The 23,701-nt window shown below is 35.2% G+C and overlaps 1 protein-coding gene across 5 annotated transcripts in view; it reads right to left on the minus strand.

Moving 5' to 3' along the window:
• The window catches only part of LOC150101139 (uncharacterized), a 916,744-nt gene that overhangs the window by 379,022 nt on the left and 514,021 nt on the right, over positions 1-23,701 (minus strand). For all 5 annotated transcript variants that reach the window (XM_090401523.1, XM_090401522.1, XM_090401520.1 and 2 more), the window contains 2 exons: positions 18,316-18,369; positions 1,732-1,785 (listed from right to left, as the gene is read on the minus strand). In XM_090401523.1, the coding sequence (XP_090257649.1) occupies positions 1,732-1,785; positions 18,316-18,369 (108 nt within the window). The remainder of the gene's footprint in view (positions 1-1,731; positions 1,786-18,315; positions 18,370-23,701) is intronic.

Genomic DNA, 23,701 nt, shown 5'->3' on the forward strand with positions numbered 1-23,701 from the left:
GTTTCTTCCAGCATTTAAGCTTTAAACACACGGTTTTTAAAAAACATGGAGTGTGAATGTGAAACAAACATATCATCATTATTATTATTATTATTATTCAGGCTCCATGGAGTCAAAAGACTCATTGTGGGAGGTCCTTCCTAAGAAACACAGAGTCTATCAAGACTCATCGAGGGGAGATCCCCCCCCCCTAAGAAACACAAAGTCTATCATACCACTCCTTAAACTCATTGACCGTTCTCGCTCTCACCACTCCATCAGGCAATGCATTCCATGGTTCCACCACACTCCATGCAAAGAAACCATGCCTCACCCTCTTGCTCACAGATTCCTTTCATAACTTCCAGGGATGGCCTCTTGTCATCACTCCATGTGAATGTTTTTTTCTGTGTTAATTGAAGAAACTGCTCATGGCACAATTATCTTCTAAATGTGAAATTCTTGCAATTAGCACAGATGTTCAATGGCAAAGAGAACAAGTTTTGAAAAGTCAACATAGCATATTTCTTTATTTCAGCAATGCTTAAATATTTATTTGTTTTTGAAAATGAAGGACTATTTGTTACAAATTTAAGTATATTTTAGTGTTTCTGATTAACAATTCCACAATATCAAAAATATAGTATAATCTTCCTAGATATTTATCATGAGGATCAGATTGTAGCCTAGTCATATCAGTATTCTGCAAGTCAACCTTCATGAAGATATCTTTACCAAAGTAATCTATGCATAATCTATCATATCAGATATTTAACAAATTTTATGGCCTACAGAGCAAGTGATTCTGTTGACTGCACATCTCTGAGTGTCAAATTAGTATTAGTCACAGTGTAGTGAAATGCAAGTTTTGTTTTTAAGATTGCTAAATTGAAGTTTACAATTGCTGGACAAATAATAAGTGACATATCATAGTAGCAAGGCAACAAACAGTTGCTCAATATTTGTTCTGCATTACAAAAGATGTAACCAGATAGCAGATATGCTCAAAGCAAAATGTGAAGGTTTTGCCACAACTATTTTGCAAGCCAATTAAAAACCAGTTATTCTGCAATCAATCTATCTTATGTTGTGCATAAAATATTCTGGCTTATAAGCAGCATGATTATTTCTGTGTTGTTGAATTAAAAACATGAAATTCCAATTGATGAAATTTAACTTCTCTGTGCTAATGAAAATTTTTGTATTTATTTTATGACTCACATGACGGGATTTTAACCCAGTTTTTTATCTTTAAATTATGGGTTAGAATCCCATCATTGCACAGATGTTCATAAAATTTAGGTAATAAACAATTTTCATTACCCAGCTAATGGTCTCTGAAGTTCCTAGATTGCCTGATCTTTACATCACCAATACTAATGAGTCCTGTAGTTCAAACCATTTATGTGGGTGGAATTATCATTAAAAAAAAATTATGTGTACAACACTCCAATTTATTTCCCCCAAGTTTTCTATAATGTATTAACCACCTACTCTCAAAATGCCAATTTTAAAAAAATTCTAGGACAACTTAAACACAATTTTTTGTTTTTACCTTGATTTTCCTTATGGTTTAGTTACATACCTGTGCACAAAATTTCAGTTTCTTAGTTCTGCAGGAAGTGGGGAAACATTGTGGTCTATCAGTCAAGTACTTAGGAGCATTCACATTATATAAATTATTGTTGTGTTATTATAATACACAAAATATAAAACCAACTTATCAAAAATGTGGCAAAACTTTTGCTTTACCTTGGGCCCATCAATTCCTGGTAAACCCGGATCACTCCTTTCACCTTTCTCGCCCTAAATGTAAGAGAACTTACTTTAGCTAAGCAATTAATTATTATGCTCAACAACAAACTTTAATTTTCTGTCATTAATGCAAAAAGATATCCTTTATAATATTAATAATGCTGATTGTAAATAATCTATTTTTACAAATACAGCAAAACTTTTGTAAACTGAACAAACATCTTTTTGTTATTATAATTACGGCTATTTTACCTGCTTCAGTTTAGGAGCGCCCCTGTTTAAATGTCACTGGCTATTTACTCATGGATTCTTAGGGCATTGTAGATGTAAATTTACCAAAAAGTATATATAGCATAAGGAAGAGAAATTTACACATACCTTTTTCTGGGTGTTGCAGCTTTTCTTCTTTATGCAATGTCCGAAAACTACTGTGTGTGGAGGGGGGAAGGGGGGTAGGCAATTTGGGAGAATTAAATTAGAAAAAACCCAGGTTTTTTTCCCAGTAATATATATATATATATAAACATATATATTATATTACTATATTATATAGGGTGGGGGAAAGGTGAAAGGGTTGATTTTTTATATAGGGAGGGGGAAGGGGATTGAAGAAAGTGGATGCTATCGTATAGATAGCATCCACTTTCCCAATGTGTACAGATGACGACCGAGAATAGTTGAAACGGCCCGCATCCCGTCAACCTCCTTTCCCCTTCCCCCTCCCTATATAAAAAATCAACCCTTTCACCTTTCCCCCACCCCATATAATATAATATATTGTTTATATATATATATATATATATATATATATATTACTGGGAAAAAAAACCTGGGTTTTTTCTAATTTAATTCTCCCAAATTGCCTCCCCCCCCCCCTCCACACACTTAGTAGTTTTCGGACATCGCATAAAGAAGAAAAGCTGCAACACCCAGAAAAAGGTATGTGTAAATTTCTCTTCCTTATGCTACATATATTTTTTGGTAAATTTACATCTACAATGCCCTAAGAATCCGTGAGTAAATAGCCAATGACATTTAAACAGGGGCACTCCTAAACTGAAGCAGGCAAAATAGCCGTAATTATAATAGTTTATTAAGAGGAGTAACATGGGAGTTTTCCCAGAAATAATATACATCTTTTTGTTAATTTTATTATTAATAAACTCAGTGAATCCAATATATTCATTGTGAGGTCCCATTCAACCAGTAACACATCTCTATACTGAATCCTAAGCTCATTCACATTCCTAGCATTCCAAACATAATCAATTCATTACACTCATCCACTATAACCAACCATAAAAATTCTACTTATCACTCATTTCAATCCTTATATAACAACTTTCAGTAATGGCCATTCTGTTCTTGTCATCTTGCCCTCTACTTCTATGTATAACCATTCAAATTAATCCTGTTAATACAATCAGTCTCTTAACATATCACTTCTTTTCTACCTTTCAATTTATCTGCTAGACTTTGCAATTTATGTAACCAAATTTCAAATGGTTTGGAACCTTGAATTACTCACCTCTGTAATCTTTTCAGAGTTTTCCATATATATATATATATATATATATATATATATATATATATATTATCTGCTCATAGCTTTGTTCAGTAGTATAACTACTTCCTTACTTCTACTTTATTTGCTCTTTATCATAGTAGTAATGCATTAATAGTCTTTGGTCCTATCATGTGCTTTTGATGGTTTTTGGGATGCAATCCCTGCATCCCAAATTTTTATTCATGTCCTGGGGCACCAATACAATATATAGCATTATACTTCACATTTCAAAGTGCAACACATTACACTTATTAACAGCCATTTCCTATCTATCTGAATAATTGTATTATCAATTGGATTATGAGAATAATGACTCAAAACCATCAGAAAGGTCATCACTGGGTCATGCTCATCAGAAAACTACAATGAGGCTGTTACAGTCATATGGAATGTCAGAACATTATACCAAACTGGAAATTTTGAGATATATAATGAAGAGTGCTAAATATGAATACAGACATAATGGCAAGACAAGGTGGACAAGAAATGGAAAAATTGAAAAATATAATTTTATCTATTCAAGAAGAGTTGGAGTCATGACAAAAAAAAAAGATGCTCAAATATTGATCTGTAAGTGAACAGAATCATACTAATCTTTAAGGTATATACTTGTACTGGCAGCTATTGTGATGAGGAGTTCTGTGAAAGGGATAGATAACGTTAAAGAAAAATAAATAAAGGTGACATTCATATTTATGTATTTATTTATTAAATCAGAGGTCTGTGGTTTAAGAAAACCATAGACCTGTGGATCTACTTTTGCATTTATTCTGAGAGCCTTCAATGCAAAAGCTAGATCCACAGATTTAGCTTTTGCATCCGTCCTTATCTAAATGTTGTTTACAACGCAGTAGCATAGCTTTTAATTTCTTTATACACTTATTTTATTATTCTCATATATTCATTGGCAATCCCATAGATTCTTATAATTCCTATATCATTTCTATCAAAAGAAATACTCTGACAGAATCTATAATGGATGTGCAGAACCAGGAAAACTAGAACTACCAAGGAGGGGGGGGAAGTGGATATGCGGACATCAGTGAGACAGTTGAGTGTAAGAATGTATATAATGTACCCGAGCCAGTACTAAGGACAAAAAATGGGAATGGGATATTTAGAATAACGCATCACAATATGGTTGGGACAAAGGGATCACTGCATTTCATGTATACTAATGCCAGGAGTATTAGGAACAAGAAGGAAGAATTTTTGGCCTTGATTGGCTCTTCCTGGCCACAGGTTATTGGCATTAGTGAAACATGGCTGACAGAAGATGATATAGTTAGTGGGATAGAATGTGTAGGTTACAGTGTGTTTAGGAGGGACAGAGAGAATAAAATAGGAGGAGGAGTGTTATTGATGATAGCTAATGAACTGCAGCCAAGGAGAATTGAAGGTGTATCGCAGGATAGTGAAAAGAGCTCATTTGAGGCTATTTGGTGTGAGATTGAGACTGGCAGAATAAAATATACAGTTGGATGCTGCTATAGACCAGGTGATGGAATAGATGGTGGAGATAGTATGCATAAACAAATTGATGAAATGAGTGGAAGGAGGGTAATTATTATGGGGGATTTCAACTATGGTAACATTGATTGGAAGGAGGAGAGGATACATGTGAGGAAGGAAATGGATTTTATTCAATTATTAAGGGATAACTATCTGAGACAGCAAGTAATTGAAAATACTAGGGGTGTGAGAGTGCTTGACGTGGTAATAGCATCTCAGAATTTGACTGTAATGAATATGACCATGTTGCCACCTATTGGTGAGAGGGATCATAAGGTCTTGACCTGGGAGGTGGCTAAAGGTGTGGAATTTTCGATTAAGACAGGGTATATGTGGAATTACAGTGCTGGCAAGTATGACAAGCTTAGGAGATTGCCTGGATCAGTGCCATGGCATGTACAACTGCAAGGGCTGGATGTCGATAGAGCATGGGAAGTAGTCAAGGAGCATTTACAGGAGGTTATGGCTGTTGTATACCTAGGGTCCGAATAGTAAAACAAGTAGGGGTTAAATGGATGAATAACACCATTAAGCTTGAGTTGCAAAAAAAAGAAACAACTGTGGAGGGAATTTAAAGAAAGGGGTGACCTGCAGGCACACGAGCGGTATAAAGTGCAGGCCAGAAGGGTAACGAGCATGGTAAAAAAAAAGGAAACGCGGATTATGAAAGGAAACTAGCTATGCGAGCTAAAGAGAATCCCAAACAGTTCTTCAATATGCTGCAAGCAAGAAAAAAACTGTACACATCAAAATGATTTTAAAGAATGACGATGGTAAGGAGGTCACTGAATCAGTCGATATAGTAGAGTTACTGAGCGAACACTTTGCAAAAGTATATCATCCAGGTGGTGACATTGAAAAAATGAAGGAACCATTAGTTTATACGGGAATTGTGATGAATAAAGTGGAGGTGAATAGTCTATTACAGAACCTTAATGTGAATACATTTGTGGGATTGGATGGTATACCGGCATGGGTCTTGAGTGAAGCGGCTAAGGAATTATCAGTGCCCTTGACCATGTTGTTTAATCTGAGTCTCGGGTCTGGTTTAGTCCCGAAGGTATGGAAAGAGGGGAAAATAGTTTCACTACATAAAGGAGGATCAAAGACTACAGTTGCAAATTACCGACCGATCAGCATATCAGGAGTCGTTGTCAAGGTCTTGGAGAAAGTAGTCAAGGGAAAAATACAGGAATGGATTGATGAAAATGAGATACTGTACGGAGGACAGCATGGCTTTGTGAAGGTAGATCATGCCTCAGTAACTTGCTCAAGTTTTATAACAAGGTGACGGCTGAACTGGATAAGGGTAATGGGTTTACAGTGATACTGCTGGAGCTGGCAAAGGCGTTTGACAGGATAATACATGGAATTCTAATCCGTAAACTACAGCATATGGGAATGGATATAGGGTTGGTGAGATGAATAGGTGGGTGGTTGATGGAGAGATATCAAAGAGTAGTTTATTCAGGAGTAGAGTCCAAAAGACGGCCTGTGACTAGTGGTGTTCCGCAGGGTTCTGTTCTTGGAACACTGCTGTTTAATCTGTTCATTAACGATATACGGAAGGATCTAAGAGGAACAGTTCATTTGTTCGCTGATGATGCAAAGTTGGGTAGGGCAATAGTGAATGCAGAAGATGTCAAAATCTTGCAGGATGACTTAGATAGATTGGAGTTCTGGACTAAGGAGAATGGATGTCAATTTAATGTGACAAAATGTAAGGTTATGCATTTTGGGGTGAAAAAGATTAGCAGCAGAATACCATATTGGTGGAACTATACTCCAGGAGATTGATGAGGCCAGGGACTTGGGAGTGTTGGTGGATAGGGAGATGAAGTTTAGGGGGCACATTGCGAAAGTAGCTAAATCAGCTCATCAACTCACTTGGTTGTTGAAAAATACCTTGATGAGCAGAGACAAGCAAGTTATTGTACCTCTGTACCGAGCCTTGATAAGACCTCATCTCGATTACTGTGCCCAGATTTGGTCACCTAAGTTCCTCTTGATGGGGAGGAGGTGAAGAGGATCCAGAGGCAAGTGACAAAGATGATAACGGATCTATGGAATGAATCATATGAGAACAGGTTGAAGATTTGTGGGTTGCAGAAATTGGCTGATAGGCAGAAGAGGGGGAGATATGATTGACACATTCAAATTGCTAAAGGGTTTCTATAGGATTAATTCAGAAGATATTTTTGAGATCAGGACTGGTGGTGGGAGAACTAGGGGACATCTATGGAAGCTGGGCAAGAGTGTGGTTAGCAGGGGTGTTAGAGCTGGGTTCTTTACTTTTAGAGTGGTAAATGAGTGGAATAAGCTGCCAGAGTCTGTTGTGGGTGCTATGATGGTGATGAGTTCAAGGCAAGGTATGATATATGATGTTTAGGGCCTCCCTCAATGAGTCAAAGGACTCCCTGGAGTTGCTCGTAATAATAATAATAATAATAATAAAATATAGCAATAAGGAGGGTCTAAATTCTAGCCTCTGTTCAGTATGATGAAAAAAATAAAAATATGATGTACAATACTTCCATCTGTTGTAAAACCAATCTATAACGTGCAATTTATTAGGCAGCAATTATTATAGTTGTCATAAACATTTCTGTTACTATATTATCATTGCCACATGCTTTTCCATTCTTCTTTATATCTTCATTATTTAATTTATTATTACTATTATTCAAGAGCTCTATGGAGTCATAAGACTCCTTGTGGAGGTCCATCTTAGGCAATACAAAATTTATCATATCACACCATAAGCTCATTCTTTTTCTGCACTCTCATCATCTTCTCAGGCAATTCATTCCCTGGCCCTACAAGAAAGCTGCTTCTTACCTTCTCGTTCACCATTCCCTTTCACAATGAATGACTGTTTTTCTGTGGTTTTCTTTCAACCTCAACTCTCATCAGGCCTTATCTTAAATATTGTTTACAGTGCCATAGCATAGCTTTTAATTTCTTTATACACTTATTTTATTAATCTCATATATTCATCAGGAATTCCACAGATTCTTATAATTATCAACAATTCTATATCAATTCTGTCAAAACAAAAGATCTGTTTTGTTCACAAATTTTTAGAGCCTGGCATTAACACAATACTTATATTCATATTCCCTGGTGGTTTTTCCATCACTGTACTTTTTATTATGTTAGTTATATTGTTTTCTACATTTAAAATCTGAAAGGGTTCTCTCCACATTTCAACAGACTTATCTTCAGTTAGAAGCATGACCTTTTTTTATTCCTTATTGCATTTCCTTTCAGAGCATATGCCAACAAAGCACTTCTCAAATTCTGCCCTCAAATTCTCATATGGTGCCCAATCTTCATTTCTACTGAGGATGCATATGTAGCCAATTTTTCACTGTTTGTCCTAATTTCCTGATACAAATTGTAAAGACCTTGCTTAAATGGCAGACATTGCAGCCATTAAGATTCATAAAATTCATAATTTGACTGTATATCCTCTGTTGTTTAATTCATTCATCAGTGATACAGGAAATAATCTGACAGGAAATATTCAGTTGTTTTCTGATGATGCTAAACTGGGAAGAGCAATTGTAAATAAGATTATATATAGATCCTGCAGGATGACTTAAATAGACTAGCAGTATGGGCAAAGGTAAATGATGGCAGTTTAATGTGGACAAGTGTAAAGTGATGCATTCTGGTGAGAAGAGGTCACAAGCACTGTATGCACTGTATTGAGAGAATGGAACTTCAGGCAACCTGAGGCCAGGAAGCTTAGTTTTGTAGGCATATTGCAAAGGTTGTCAAAACAGTACATCTGATCACATAGTTGCTGAAGAACACATTAACAAGTAGGGAAAGAGAAGTTATCATGCCTCTTTATAAAGCTTTAATAAGCCACATCTGGAATTGTGATCATATCTGGATTCTGTGGAGATGGTGGAGAGGATTCAGAGGCAAGCGACAAAGATTGTGAAGGGTCTATGGATGCTTCCGATGAGAATATTGATGGTCTGTGAACTTCAAACACTAGCTTGGATTTTATAGGATTGACAGTGAGGCAGGAAGGAAGAGAACAAAGGATGACCACAGAACTATAAAAGTGTTCTTAGCAAGGGTATTAGGAGTAGATTTTTGCTTGGAGGGTGGTGAATGGGTTGCCAGAGGTGGTTGTGCATGCTTTGTCAGTGAATGTAAAGAGAAGTATGTAGGTACTGTGTGAATAATGGATCTCCTGTGATGAGTCTTGACTCCATGGAGATACCTGGATGATAATAATAATAATTCATATTCATCTTTCTCTGAATTCACAGGGCTTGAGTAACATTAAACTATTCTCTCTCTACAGTAAATACTGTTATAAGAAATTGGCTTACTATAACAAACTATCCTAACCAAATTTCCTTAGGTATAATACTATACTAGAAGAAATTCAGTGTAGCCAAGTATTCAATTCCCATGGTCCCTACAAGTTCTCTCGAGTAAGAGTTGATTGCATAACTTGTCTTTTGTTTGTACCTTATACCAAATACAGTAATCTACCATTTATATGACCACAATGGGAATGCAATTGGCTGTTCTAATAACTGTAGATCATATAAGTGAAGGAAGAATTATGCTGCTATATCAGCAGTTGGCTGACATACAAGGGTCAGGTAATTGGTAGATTACTGTAGCCTCAAAACTACTGAATCTTAAATTCTGCTGGTATTCTCATGCTGAATCTCCTTGAAAAATTATACTGATTTTAAGATTTTTTTAAATAAAAATTAATGCATACCAAGCAGATTCATTTCAGGAAAAATGCAGTAATTGTACTTTTAACAACTATTCAAAATCATAGTGTTTGCTGATGTGGTATGCATATTTACATGTCAATGCAGTAATGACCACCAAGTTCTTGATGAATGGGAAATGTTTCTGAAAAATTTCCTACTCCTATACCAGACAGAATTAAGAAACAAAATGAATTCTTTAACTGCAAATCATGCTACTATGAATGTCATAGACTAAATTCATCCAAATCAATGATAATCATTCAAATATGAATAACTATGCATTTCATTATTCTCTAACTTTTTGTGAAATCACTCAATAAAATGCAGTAAGTTATCTTTATTATTATAAGGAGTGGTTGCAAGTCTTGATGAATGTGTTCAAGAAGAGGTATGAGTATTGTGTAAATGATGGTTAGTATGGCCTCCTGCAATGAGTGACTCCATGGTGATGCCCGAAAAAAATAATTGGTAGGAATGACCCTATCTTCTACTGCCTCCAACCAAGTGCTGAAAAATTTCCTCTGCATCAATCCTATAAAACCCATTTTGCAACTTAAATGCTTCTGTCACGTCTCCTGTTTTTTACCTATTAACCAACTTCTGTAACCCATAAACTCTCAATCTATCATCACAGAAGCATTCTGCACACTATTCGCCATCTGAGTAGTTACTGCTGGATCCTTTCCACCACTTCCGCCTCCTCAAGAAATCCAGTTGACAAAGCCTGAAGCAAAGTAATCCAGTTGTAGCAGTATCTAGTCATAGAATATTTTGCCAGATTGGAACTGAAGTCACCACATGACTCTCGTGGATAGACAGCTCAACATAATAATGAGAATCATCTCTGGTACTTTAAAAGTCTACTCCTCTCCCATGGTTGCCTCTTCTTTCCTACGTCCATCCTTCATCCTTCAGAAAAGGCTATCATCAAAGAAATATATAAAATCAGAAATAACATCCACCTTCCCATACATCAAGGTATCTCCCTCTCCAGTTTGCTGCCTTACCTCAAGATCCCTCATCTGGCTTGTAGTCCTCAAATGATGGTCCTCAGGGCTGATGGAGAAGACTCTGGAACAATCTACAAACAAGTATTTGATCAGTCTTAGGGACCATAATTTAGTATTTGATCTTGGTCAGTCCTGGGACAAGACAAGGCAGCTGTGCCTACTTATTACATCTGTAGGGAACTTCACAGTCATCCTTTTGCAAATGTGGTGCTGTGCAGACCATGCATCATATCACTGATGACTTCCTACACATATTCCTTCCCCGAAGGCCTAAGGAACTCATTGACTCTCAAATAGTGCTATTGACTGATTAATGGAACTAATCTGCATATAGTTTTGCTTGTAATTTCTTGTAATTTTACCATATGCTAAATAATAATAATAATAAGGAACTGGATGCTAGGAGGGCAGGGGTCTATCCTTGGAGGATCAACTAACTTGCAAATAATGAGCAGTTAAATAATCACTTTTCAGGCAATTCTGATGTTAGATAAAAGTTAGATATTCAAATAACTGGAAAAGCTACAGAACAAGAGATCAATCATCAGAATAACTAATCATTGTGAAATTGATCACTTCAATTTCACAACAGACAAAACAAAAATCAATTTTCCAACTTTCCTGATTTTCAACAGGGTGTAGACTGTTTTTCTGCAGTGTCATTTCTTTTTTTCCTAGAAACTTAACACTAATACCTTTCCACCTGCCACCGACAAAATTTAACCTAACTATAAAATAGAGTAGATGTAGTAAGACAGATGAATACAGCCTTACAAGCAATTTGAATATTAATGAAGATATAATTACAGGTATAATTACAGATATCCTGCGTTAAGCAAAACCACGTTAACCAATTACCACTGATTAACGTGGTTTTGCTTAATGCGGGATTTGATTAACGCGACGAAATTAATTACATCAATCTCTTTATATGCGCGGCAAGAGTTTTGATTAACGTGCCCTTAACCCTGCAGAGCTTGCAGCTGATCTGACAGATACATGCAAAATGTTTAATATAAACATTCTTACACAATTCAGTGAAGCCTGGAGGTCATGAGTAGCTGCGCATTCATATGTTACAAGTGATATTCCATGCTGTTTTTTTGCTGTCAGTTTCGTTTAACACATGTTATGTCAAGGTTTGTGATATTTGACAGTAAATTGTATCTGAGAGATACCACGACCTCCGATGTCAGTATAGTATGGTTTAGTTGTTTTTTTATTCTTTGTTCAATAATTTCTAGATTGTAACTGAAAATAAATAAACCATCATGTATAACTGAAATACAGAGGCAAAGGCTTATTTATCATAATGTTCTCTAGGAGATGTGCTTTACATTATGAAAAATACTAAGGAAAGTGATCTGGAGCTTACTCCACCTTTACTACGAGTTGCCCACAAGGTTGCTTATGCTTGCATCTGCCGAAACTTTTAGTCTCTATATATATTCGGCACGAAACTTGTAGTTTCTATATTCGGCTATGAAATAATGTTGGATTCAATATCAACTTAATTTGTACCATCATGTATTATATTTGCAGTGTCTTTTCTTTATATCCACTTAATTTGTACCATCATGTATTATATTTGCAGTGTCTTTTCTTTATATCCACTTAATTTGTACCATCATGTATTATATTTGCAGTGTCTTTTCTTTATGTTTTTGCTTGTTTGCGAGGTCTGGAGAGTCATTTTGCTTGTTATCATAGAATTTATGCTAAGAAAAAAAATAAAACTGTTCAAACGACTCTTGATAATTTTTCTTGATAAAAAATTGCAGTAAATAAAACATAAGTTTTATCTTTCCTAAAAGAGTACCATATAAAATGAATTCTTAATACAGTTATCGATCATGGACAAATTGTAATTTTTACCGTTGATTATTAGATTTGATTAACACGATTTTGATAAACGCAGTAACATCGAGTGATTAATTAACCATGTTAATCGAGGGACATCTGTATTATGGAACAGATTAATTTGCTCAATAATGTTCACAGCATAACCTAAGACTTCCATAGGTTATGCCTCTCATGTTCTTGTCAAGTTGACATTATTTAGACATTTTCCCTGGAAAAAAAATATAAATACAAGAAATGAATTATCATTTCTAGCTTTTATTTACACTTTTTCTTTATATTATAGTATCAGTTTGGGAAAAGATCAAACTATAGCAAGAAACATACAAAATTTCTTTGTGAGCTTTATTTAGGGTATTAGGACGACCATTCAAAGAATGCCTGAACTTATAGTACAGAGTATTTGAATCTGTAATCATGTTAGTATATTAGTTAATCCACATGAACCTAATGGAAAGTTATTATTCTGTTAGTATCATTTGATACCTCCATAAACATATGCCATAAAATTCATATTTATGAATTTAGGGACACAAAACACACGTGTTGAAAAGATTATTTTACAGATTAATAATAAAATAATAGCTTGACGTTTCGACCCCTGTATTGAGGTCATCATCAGAAGAATACATGTGTATAAGAAACAAGCTACATGCTGTTGCACTCTATACAGGTAAATTACATCTACGTTGTTAACTAATCTTTTTTCTTAGCCTGATCTCTAGTCATAAAAACAAATAAAAAATAAATTTAAAAAAAAATTACCAATAAAAACTACAATAAACTCTGCTAAAGTCCTCACGTACTTGGATTCTTCTGGAATTATACAGTTTATATTGCTATATTATGATTATCTTCTGGATTTGTACAGTATAGGTTGCTATTGAATGTTCAGGGAAAAAAAAACACTTCACCAAGACTTCTTGTATTGAGATTTTTCTTTGTGGTTGCTATGAAGGTTGCAGATGGGTCCTCCACATTCTTGGGTTGGTTAGACCATCATTTTTATTCAGACTAGGATCATGTTTGAGCATTTCACATGCTTCCTTGAATTTTATGTATGGTATGTTACATGTGCATTGTATTTTGTAGCTGGGTGGGCCAGGTGTGGCAGAAGATTCTTGGAAGAACTGAGTAGGTGTCTTAATTTTGTCAGGGGTTTAAAGGTGGTTTTGATGTTGCATTTGTGTAGTGTTCTGTCTATTTTTTCGGAAATGCCTCTAACATATGGTATAGCAATAGCAATCTTGAAATCTTTTTTGTTATTAGTGGTAACTTTGTGGAGGATCTTGTGAATGGTTTTTATACTGTATCCATTTTTTTTAAAGGTATGTTTGATGGTCTCATATTCATGGTTAATAGCTTGTTCATTTGAACAAATAGTTTGAGCTCTGTGTCTAAGGGTGCTTATGACCCCTAGTTTTTGTGTTGGGTGGTGATAAGAAGTTTTGTGTATGTACTGGCCTGTGTGTGTGTAGGTTTGTGGTAAACTGAGAAGGAGAGACAGCCTGAAGGAAGACGTGCGACGAGTGTGTCTAGGAATGGAAGAGAGTTGTTTTTTTCTATTTCAATGGTGAATTGGATGCGTTTGAGCATGCTGACTCTAGAGCTCGTTGCTCAAAGTCTTCCATATAAAAGTTCCCTATTGGGGGAGAAAGTGGTGAGCCCATGGCTGTACCCTCTTTTTGAAGGTAAAAATTGTTTTGCCACACGAAATATCTGGAGCGGAGTACGTGGGTAAAGAGGGCCGTGATGTAGTGTGGAAATATGTTCTGTAACAGCAAGACAGTATCATTGATTGGGACATTGGTGAAAAGGGAAGTTATATCAAAGCTGTTGGATTCTGAATGAAGAGAAATTAAAATTATTAATACTCCCTTCAGAATCCAACATAATCCACCATATCAAAGGCTACATTTGTAGATATTATTTAATGTAAGTCTCTTGTTATAAACTATTATTCATATAATTACCTTTGAGTTTTTTTTATTTAATTATTTAATCTAGGATATGTATTAATAATGGAAAGGACTCTGTATAAAAATGACGTTCAGATTATTTTGTTTATTCCTATATTAATAGTAGAAGAATTTGTGTTCATCATATTTAATTATATATTATTTGAATTGAAAAATATCCTTTTATTTTAGTTTCTGTATATAAAGGTATAATGTTATGTAATGCTTATGTACTGCTCTAATTGTTGTCATGGAGACGGAGTTAAAAATAGAAGGCGCGAGCGTGTAGCGTGTGAGTTATGGACGCGAGATGGAAATGATATGAGCTGGACGGTGAAAACAAGTTTTTGAGCTGGATGGTGAAAACAATTGGCAGGAAAAAGGAGTGAAAATATAGAAATGGAAAGCGAGAGAAAACAAGAGAGTTGGTCATCAGTCAGAGCACTAGAACTAGGGAACCAGGGACTGAGTACAATTGGAGCACTTAGCACAGTAACGGCTGTGAGAACAGTACAATAGAGATGAGGAAATAATTTAATGGCAGCACCGAGTTAAATAAGAGGCTGTGGTACAAAGAATTAAGTGCTGTAATCAGATTACGAAGGATCAAGATGTAAATTGGCATCTCAGAATATTGATATGGAATTCTGAAGTTAATGTTGTATTCCAGAGCTTTAAAGGAAGATTAATGGAAAGCTGATTCTATAGCAAAGTAGTATGTGAGGAATAAGTGAATTTTCTAGTGCTAGTGTGTCTGCATATGTGATGTGCTAAAATTAAAGATTAAGTTAATTTAAAGAAGATTACTTTTGAAATGTGTAGCTCCAGTGTGTTAATTATCCAAAGTTTTAAGTGTGCCTCAGTGAATAAAATGTGCAAAGATTTATTCCGGTAAGAACAGTAGTACTTTATAGCATTTTAGAGTTAAGTTATAAGAGTTATCTCTTTCTGTTAAATCCTAATATTAACTGTGATGTTTATACTGAAGTTAGCTGAAGCTAGAAGATTAATAGTCTTCCCCCCTTAAGATAATAGCTATCTCTAGACTGAACTATGTGATTTCTAACCAAGGGATAGATAAAGAATACAATTGTTAAAATATTTGCTGCGAAATTCAGTGGTAATGAACTTTGGAACTATTTTGCCTATTTGATAGAAATTAGATTTTGAAGCTCAGTATTTGATATCAAGAGTTAAGTGAATGTTGTGAATTGTCGAACAGAGTTATTTTTGCATTATATTGTATCCAAAATATGCTTATGTATATATTATTTAACCTTGCATTAAATGTTTTGTTTTATTGATTTCTATTTGTTGTTAGCCTGATTCTTTTCCACTGCACCGTTCATAAAATTATCGGACCTAGCGGGAACCTTAAATGTTAAATGTAAAATTTGGCCTATTAATAAACATTAGACTGCTAAAGTTAATTAATATTTGATTACACTATTTTGCATAGACTAATCTGAATATAGGGTGGCGCAGTATAATAGAAATTTCCCTATATTCAGATTAGTAATCATCATACAATTAATTAACTTTAATAAGAACAACGTTAAAACAAGATGGCAGATCAAAGAACAGGAAGGATGATCCAACAAAGCTGACTAATAGATCTTGGCCATTGAGTGTAATATTTTTAATTTTGTTTTTGAATTGTGTTTTTTATGTAGGAAGGGGAATGATCAACAAATTCCTTGAGTGTGGCCATTAATTTTTTGGCTAAGTGATAATTCGGGCTGTCGATTCCTTCCACAATTGGATGTAATGGTGTGTCTGTTTTGTGTACTTTTGGCAGGCCATAAATTCTGGGTGCGTGGGCATACTGAGGTATTAATTTTTTAATTGTTTCTTCCGGCCACCTGTTAACTGATTTAAGTAAGTCGGTAGTTTTCTTTTTGTTGTGTTGTGTGGGGTTGTAATTTACCATTTGGTAGGTGTTGTGGTCCGATACCAAATGGTTCATTTTTTCATTGTAGGTTGTCCAATTTAAAACAACAGTGGCATTTCCTTTATCGGCGTTAGTGATAATAATGTCATGGTTATTTTTTAGGGATTTGAGGGCCAGTTTATCCGCTTTGTTTAGGTTGCTGCTTAATTTTTTGGTTGGGTTGAATTTAGTAAACAGGCAGTTTCCATCTGTATTTTGTCAGCTACATTGGCAGGGAGGGATCTTAAACCTCTCTCAATATGATATATTATATCAAGTTTATTTACTGACCTCGGAGCAATGCTGTAATTTAAACCTTTCTCCAGTAGCGAGAGTTCACTTTGTGTGAGGTTGTAATCCGATTGGTTGATAACCAGACGGTGGTCCGATGGTGGTTGGTTGCTCCTAACTGTGTTGTTGGGTGATTGGCTGCTTCCGTTATGGCGTCGTAATTGTCTTGTGCTTTCCTGTAGTTTTAATGCTTGAAACTTTGTTATTAATTGTTCTTTGTTTTTGAGTAATCGGTGCTTGGCCGAGTCATCTGTAATACTGTCTAGAATATTCCAAATTTCCTGATTAACGTAACTGGATTGCTCAAATTTCAGTTGTAGCACTTTGGCTTGGGTCGATGCTAAGTTCTTTCGTGTCTCATGAATTTGTTCTCTTAACAAAGCTTTTTCTAGCCTGGCATAGATACATACACAAAACTTCTTATCACCACCCAACACAAAAACTAGGGGTCATAAGCACCCTTAAACATGGAGCTCAAACCATTTGTTCAAATGAACAAGCTCTTAACCATGAATATGAGACCATCAAACATGCCTTTATAAAAATGGATACAGTAATAAAAACCATTCACAAGATCCTGCACAAAGATTCCACTAATAACAAAAATGATTTTAAGAATGCTATTGCTATACCATATGTTAGAGGCATTTCTGAAAAAATAGACAGAACACTACACAAATACAACATCAAAACCACCTTTAAACCCCCGACAAAATTAAGACACCTACTCAGTTCTTCCGAGGATCTTCTGCCACACCTAGCCCACCTAGCTACAAAATACAATGCACATGTAACATACCATACATAGGGGAAATAGGCCGCACCATCCCAATCAGGAAGGATGAACGCAAATGACACATAAAATACCTCCATTTTGGAAAAACCGGCCTATCTGACCACACACTCCAAACATACCACAGAATTGATTGGAAAGGTACCAAGTCCCTACACCGCACCAAATCCTGGTTCGAGCAGAAATTCAAGGAAGCATGTGAAATGCTCAAACATGATCCTAATCTGAATAAAAATGATGATCTGACCATTCCAAGAATGTGGAGGACCCATCCGCAACCTTCATAGTAACCATAAAGAAAAATCTCAATACAAGAAGTCTTGGTGAAGTGTTTTTTTTTTTCCTGAACATTCAGTAGCAACCTACACTGTACAAATCCAGAAGATAATCGTAATACAGCGATATGAACTGTATAATTCCAGAAGAATCCTAGTACGTGAGGACTTTAGTAGAGTTTATTGTAGTTTTTATTGGTAATTTTTTATTTTTTTTTATCACTAGAGGGCAGGCTAAGAAAAAATATTAGTTAATAATGTAGATGTAATTTACCTGTATAGAGTGCAACAGCATGTAGCTTGGTTCTTATACACGTGTCCTTCTGATGATGACCTCAATACAGGGGTCGAAACGTCAAATTATTATTTGATTATGAATCAGTAAAATAAACTTTTCAACACGTGTGCTTTGTGTCCCTAAATTCATAAATATGAATGCTGATCACCGTGTAACCTTAAAAGAAAGAGATATGCCATAATAGCTCATTGCATTTATTCGAATTTTCAACACCTAGAATTTCTCTTTCACTATCTATAATTATTAAAGATATAAAGAAGCAAAACAGTCATATGATTGAATGCTCACTATGTATACAAAACAAAACTACAAAACAATGCAACAATAACTTACTTTTATACCAGATGGGCCTGGAAATCCTTGTTCTCCTCTACTTCCTTTTTCTCCCTGTTAGAAAAAATATTCTATTTAAGAAATATTAATGTTTGATCATTGAATGAGTGATCAAGTTGCAGTAATTTTCATCCATATTTATTACAAATGCTCACTTCTATGACCTTTAATATATAAACACCTTTAAGGCATAAAAAACACTGAAATTTAATCTGATTTAAAGGTTACTTTAAAAGAACAAATTTAAAAGTAAATATACAGAACACATTTGGTGCCATTTAACAGGAATCTATTTATAAGTTCCACTAACAACAATTCCATTCTTCTCTTTTGAAACAGTTGCTAGATTTTTATAAATGCAGGATTGCTTAATTGAGTGCATTTTTGAATAACAACAATCTTTCTAAGTGCTTTCAACTCTTTCCACCAATTAAATGCATCTCAGAATTAGAAAATGAAGGCCACCTAAAATTTGTGTCGATGCCTTCATCTCAAAAACACCTGGAAATGGAATTTCATTGGACAGTTAATGAAAGCTATACTGGATGCAATCCCCATGCTTCATTTCTTCACTATTCATCACAAAAAATATAAATAAATAAATAAATAAATATATATATATATATACATGTTCACTGGGCATCTACAGATGCCATATGATCACTCCGATGCTTGGTGATGTGCCACACCAGGTCTCGCCATGTAGTCCTGTTGTTTGCTTTTCTAGTGGCCTCAACTTTCTGAAGATCCATCACTCCACACACACACCATCCATCCACCTTATTAATGGTCTACCCCTGCCTCTTTTTTCAGGAACTTTACCTTCTATTACTGTTCTGAGAAGTCATCCCGTCTATGTGTCCAAAATATTTTAACTTTCTTCTGTCAATATCCTTAAGGAGCATTAAAGTTCTACTGATCTTTTCGAACACACATTCATTTGTACACCTTTCAGTATATGATATCCTCAACAGCCTTCTGTAACACCACATCTCAAAGGCAGATATCCATTTCTTATCTGACACATCCATAAGTTGCTGTTGGAAAAAACAACTGCAACCAAAATCCTCAACTTTGTTCTCATGGAGATAGATCCATCCTTCCAGATTTTAGACAGGTCTCTGACTGTTGTTTTAGCCATTCCTAACCTTTTTCTGACATCTTCTGAACAGCAATTCTTCATATTAATAATGAATCCCAGGTACTCAAACTTGCTGACTTCCTCAATTCTTTCTCCATTAAGGTACACTTATGTATGTGACATAATTAAATTCAATGACTAGAAGCTGAGAGATACCAAAATGAAATAAACAATTTATTATTTGAGTGCACAACTAGTTTAGTCTTCTTAGAAAACTTCATCAGATGCATAACATGAAAAGAGAAATACAAAAATATACATTACAAGAGTAACAACAGCTATAAATTAACTTGCAAACATATTTTTAACATTTGAAGGCATTCTGGATACTGGAGTATTGTGGGACATGATCTAATGAATGCAAAGCTTGATAGCTGAAGAGTAACAATCTCATAGGTTATAGCTAAGGTTGGTATTAAGATGGACCTTAATAAAGCAAGCACCCTATCATCACATTCTTAATTCTACTTGCTTGCACTAACAATGAATATTCTGCCATTCATCCAACAATATGGAACAAATCAGAAAACATTTTGAGATGTTATGATGAACTGGAGAGAAGAATGTGGAATCAACAGAAATTGTCCTCAGCCCAGTCCATCCTAATACTAACCTACCTGATTCAGCTACAGAGCCTTGCCAATTCACAAGAAGATACCTGAATGAATGCACCCAACAATACTATGGCATCCAGAATACCTTCAAATGTCAGCAGTACATTTTCAAGTTAATTTATAGCTGTTGTTTCTCTTGTAACATATATTTTTTTTTATTATTTCACCCAATGATGTTTTCTAAGGTATCCGGAGAGTTCATCGAAAAACAGTTTACCGAAAGACAATTCATCGAAGGCAATTCATCGAAAAAGCAATTCATCGAAAGAGAATTCCCCGAAAAAGCAATTCACCGATGAGCAGTTAATCGAAAAGACAATTCATCGAAAAATCACAATTCATCGAAAATACAGTCACCGAAAAATGAATTATAAGGTGTGTGGGGGTGAAGATGTGTGTGCAAAAATTTTTTTTTTTTTTTGTGTTTGTTTTGGATTATTTTGAGAGGTATATATCTTTTTATTATCCTACTATTTATCCTACTTCGTTCGGAAAGCGATTTTTTGGCAGGGCATACTGGTTGCAGTGAATGATAGTCACTGAGGCGGGTATAGTCGAGATGTTAAAAGAACATTTCATAAAGGGATTTCATCCTCCTGAAATTTTTTAGCTCATATTCTAACCATTGATGAAACATGGCTTCGTCACTATGACCCAGAGAACAAACAACAGTCAATGGAGTGGAGACACAAAGGTTCTCTCTTGCCATTGTCTTTTAGGATATGGATGGTGTAATCCTTACCTTACCTCAAGAAAGGTGAAACTGTTACAGCAGCTCTGAAGGAATTGAAGGAGGTACTGAAGGAAAATCGGTTCAAGAAACTAAGCAGAGGTGTGTTGCTTTTGCAGGACAATGCAGCTGCTTATGAAATCCAACAGACAATGTACGACTTGGGATTTCAATATCTACCTCAAACACCATATTCACCAGGACTGGCCACATGGCCAACCCTAGAAATTTTGTCGCCACGTGCAGTAGCATATTTTTCCGCCCCTTCCCCTTAAAAAAAAACTCTTTTAATGACGTCTTAAAAGCCATGATATTAATCTAGGCTTCAACATCTCTGATCATAAATTCTAAATAGCAGCATTAGCTAATAAAAATTCATACGTTAATGAAAAAGGATCATAAACTATATTTTTTACAGAGAGAGAGATTTCCTCTTAATGTGCAGTATAATAAAATGATTCGAAACGTGTTATTGTACTTCGGGATCTTTTAATTTTTAAAGGGAGGGAGCACAAAAATTTTGCACTCAGGCAGTGCAAACCCATGGAACGGCCCTGAAGATCAGTCACTAAGAGTTGTGTAGATTCTAGTTAATTGTTAAGAAAAGCGCCTCCGTAGCGCAATTGGAAGAATGACGGTACATTGCGCCCTTCGATTGGAATAGGCCTAAGTTCGATTCTCGTCGCGACGGGAGGAATCTTTATCTGGTCGATTTCAATCGATGGTGAGTTAGCCGATCTCATACGGAGGTAGCAGGATTTTTTCTCCCGGAAACTCGGGTTTTTCATCCTGCATACATACAAATCGGCCCTTCAGAACACACGCAATTTACAGACAAAAATTACTAGTTGTGGTGGTGTTGGAGGTGGGCGGTAGATGGCGTTGATTCGTAGTAGAGGTAAGGTGTAGAGACAGTTGAAGATGTCCTCCCGCGATGAGTCTTCGGACTCCTTGGAGGTATCAGGAATAATAATAATAAAAGTTAATTGCTCTCCACATGTTTACTTGTGGCACCAAATAATGAATGAATGATTCCAGGAAAAAAAAAGTTTCTTTTCCAGGCATTAAAAAATACACAGCCTACATATTTACAAATGAATTGTAAGAATAAATTGCCGGTAGACAGTGTCATTTCCTGATCATGTTATCAGGAAATGAAAGTTTATGCTAAGAAAGAAGATATATATATATATATATATATATATTCAAGATACCAAGTAATTTTATATTAACTTGGTTTTAATCCTATTTCACAAGTAAGCAAACAGACAAGAAAGTCAAGTTGGCGCCTGTATGTAGTGCAAGGCCAAGGCAACTCGTGGTAAAGGCGGATAAAGCTCTGATCACTTTTCTTAGTATACTTTAAAAAGTAATATACTAATATACTAAAAGTAATATTAGTATATTACTTTTTATTAGTTATTATTTAGTTATATATATATATATATATATATATAAGTTAGTTATTAGTATTATACACACTAAGAAAAGTGATCAGAACTTTATCCACCTTTACCAAGAGTTGTCTTCGACTTGCACTACTTGCAGGCACAAACTTGACTTTCTTGTCCGTTTGCTTACTTGGGAAATAGGATTAAAACCAAGTTTATATAAAATTATTTGGTATCTTGAATACATAATATACCCAAGTTAAAAAACGTTATATATATATAGTTCTGTAGTACGCAAGTTTACATTACTGAAATACATGAACTTAATTAAGAAAGGAATATTAGCCACATTTTTTTACATAGAGAAAGCAAAGCATTCACTATGAAATTTCTTCACGTACCATGATGCACGGATGTCAAAAATAGACTGGAAGTATAAATGCTTGTAATCTTTTTTTTTTTTTTTACTAAATTTAAAAAATTAAAATAAACATTGATATTTCTTAGGCAACCAAAACAAAACGAGAGAGGGGGTTCGCTATGAAATAGTAAATTGATGGAAAGAAGAATAAACATCGATATCGCCCTGCCTAAGTAAACTCAAAGAGACCATACATAAAAATCAGAATTACATTAGTTGGGATGTCTTTCTAAATATAAAAAATGAATTCATTTACGGCGCCATACCATTTTTGCAGAAAATGTTGTGATATTTTCAGCTATTTTGCCTAGTTAAAGTTATGTTTGCAGCTTAGCATCATTCTACATGTCTAGAAAGAGTGATATCTAATGTTAAGGGAAAAAACAATAAATTGATAATTTCGACTGACTGCACAGGAGCCCTAAACTATCGCGAGAAAGTGCACTTTCTGTGGACATCTGACCTACAGTTCAAATCTTTGAACGATAGTTGTTTCAGATGTTGAATAAACTGTAGATTACTAAGTGTGTGTGTGTGTGTGTGTGGTGTTTTCTTCCTAACAGTAACCCTACCAGGGTTATTTATTGTTTATCGTATGGCAATCTACATAAAGTTATAAAAGTACATTTACAAAAATGGGTACAGATATGTAAAAAGTAAAATAAAAAAAAAAGTGTAAATGATAAATAATTACAGTAAAACAGACAGTTACACGTTTGACGGACAAAGCACTTATAAGTTAAGATCATGTTCTCTGATCCAGTCTATAGAAGGCGGTGTCGCCTCTAGGAAGTCGCTCCTTTGACCCGTATATGCGCGAAGACTGCACTCAATGCAAATATGATGGATTGATTGGATCGGGTGTCCACAGTCACACTCCGGTGAGGGAATTTTCCTCCACTTGTACAGAAAGCTTGCACATCTTCTATTGCGTACGAATCCTGTTCAGTGTTATCCATGTCTTTCCAATTCCACACCCGGGATACAGGGGCACGTCGGCCATATGTGCAATGTGTGCGACGTACACAGGCACCAAAGAGGAGGATATATTTAAAAAAAAAAAAAAACGTTTTTTTAAAGTGATTTTTT

This window comes from Typopeltis vanoorti, chromosome 12 (genome assembly GCF_054136105.1).
Source record: "Typopeltis vanoorti isolate ZY-2024b chromosome 12, IOZ_Tvanoo_1.0, whole genome shotgun sequence".
Taxonomy (NCBI): Eukaryota; Metazoa; Arthropoda; class Arachnida; order Uropygi; family Thelyphonidae; genus Typopeltis; species Typopeltis vanoorti.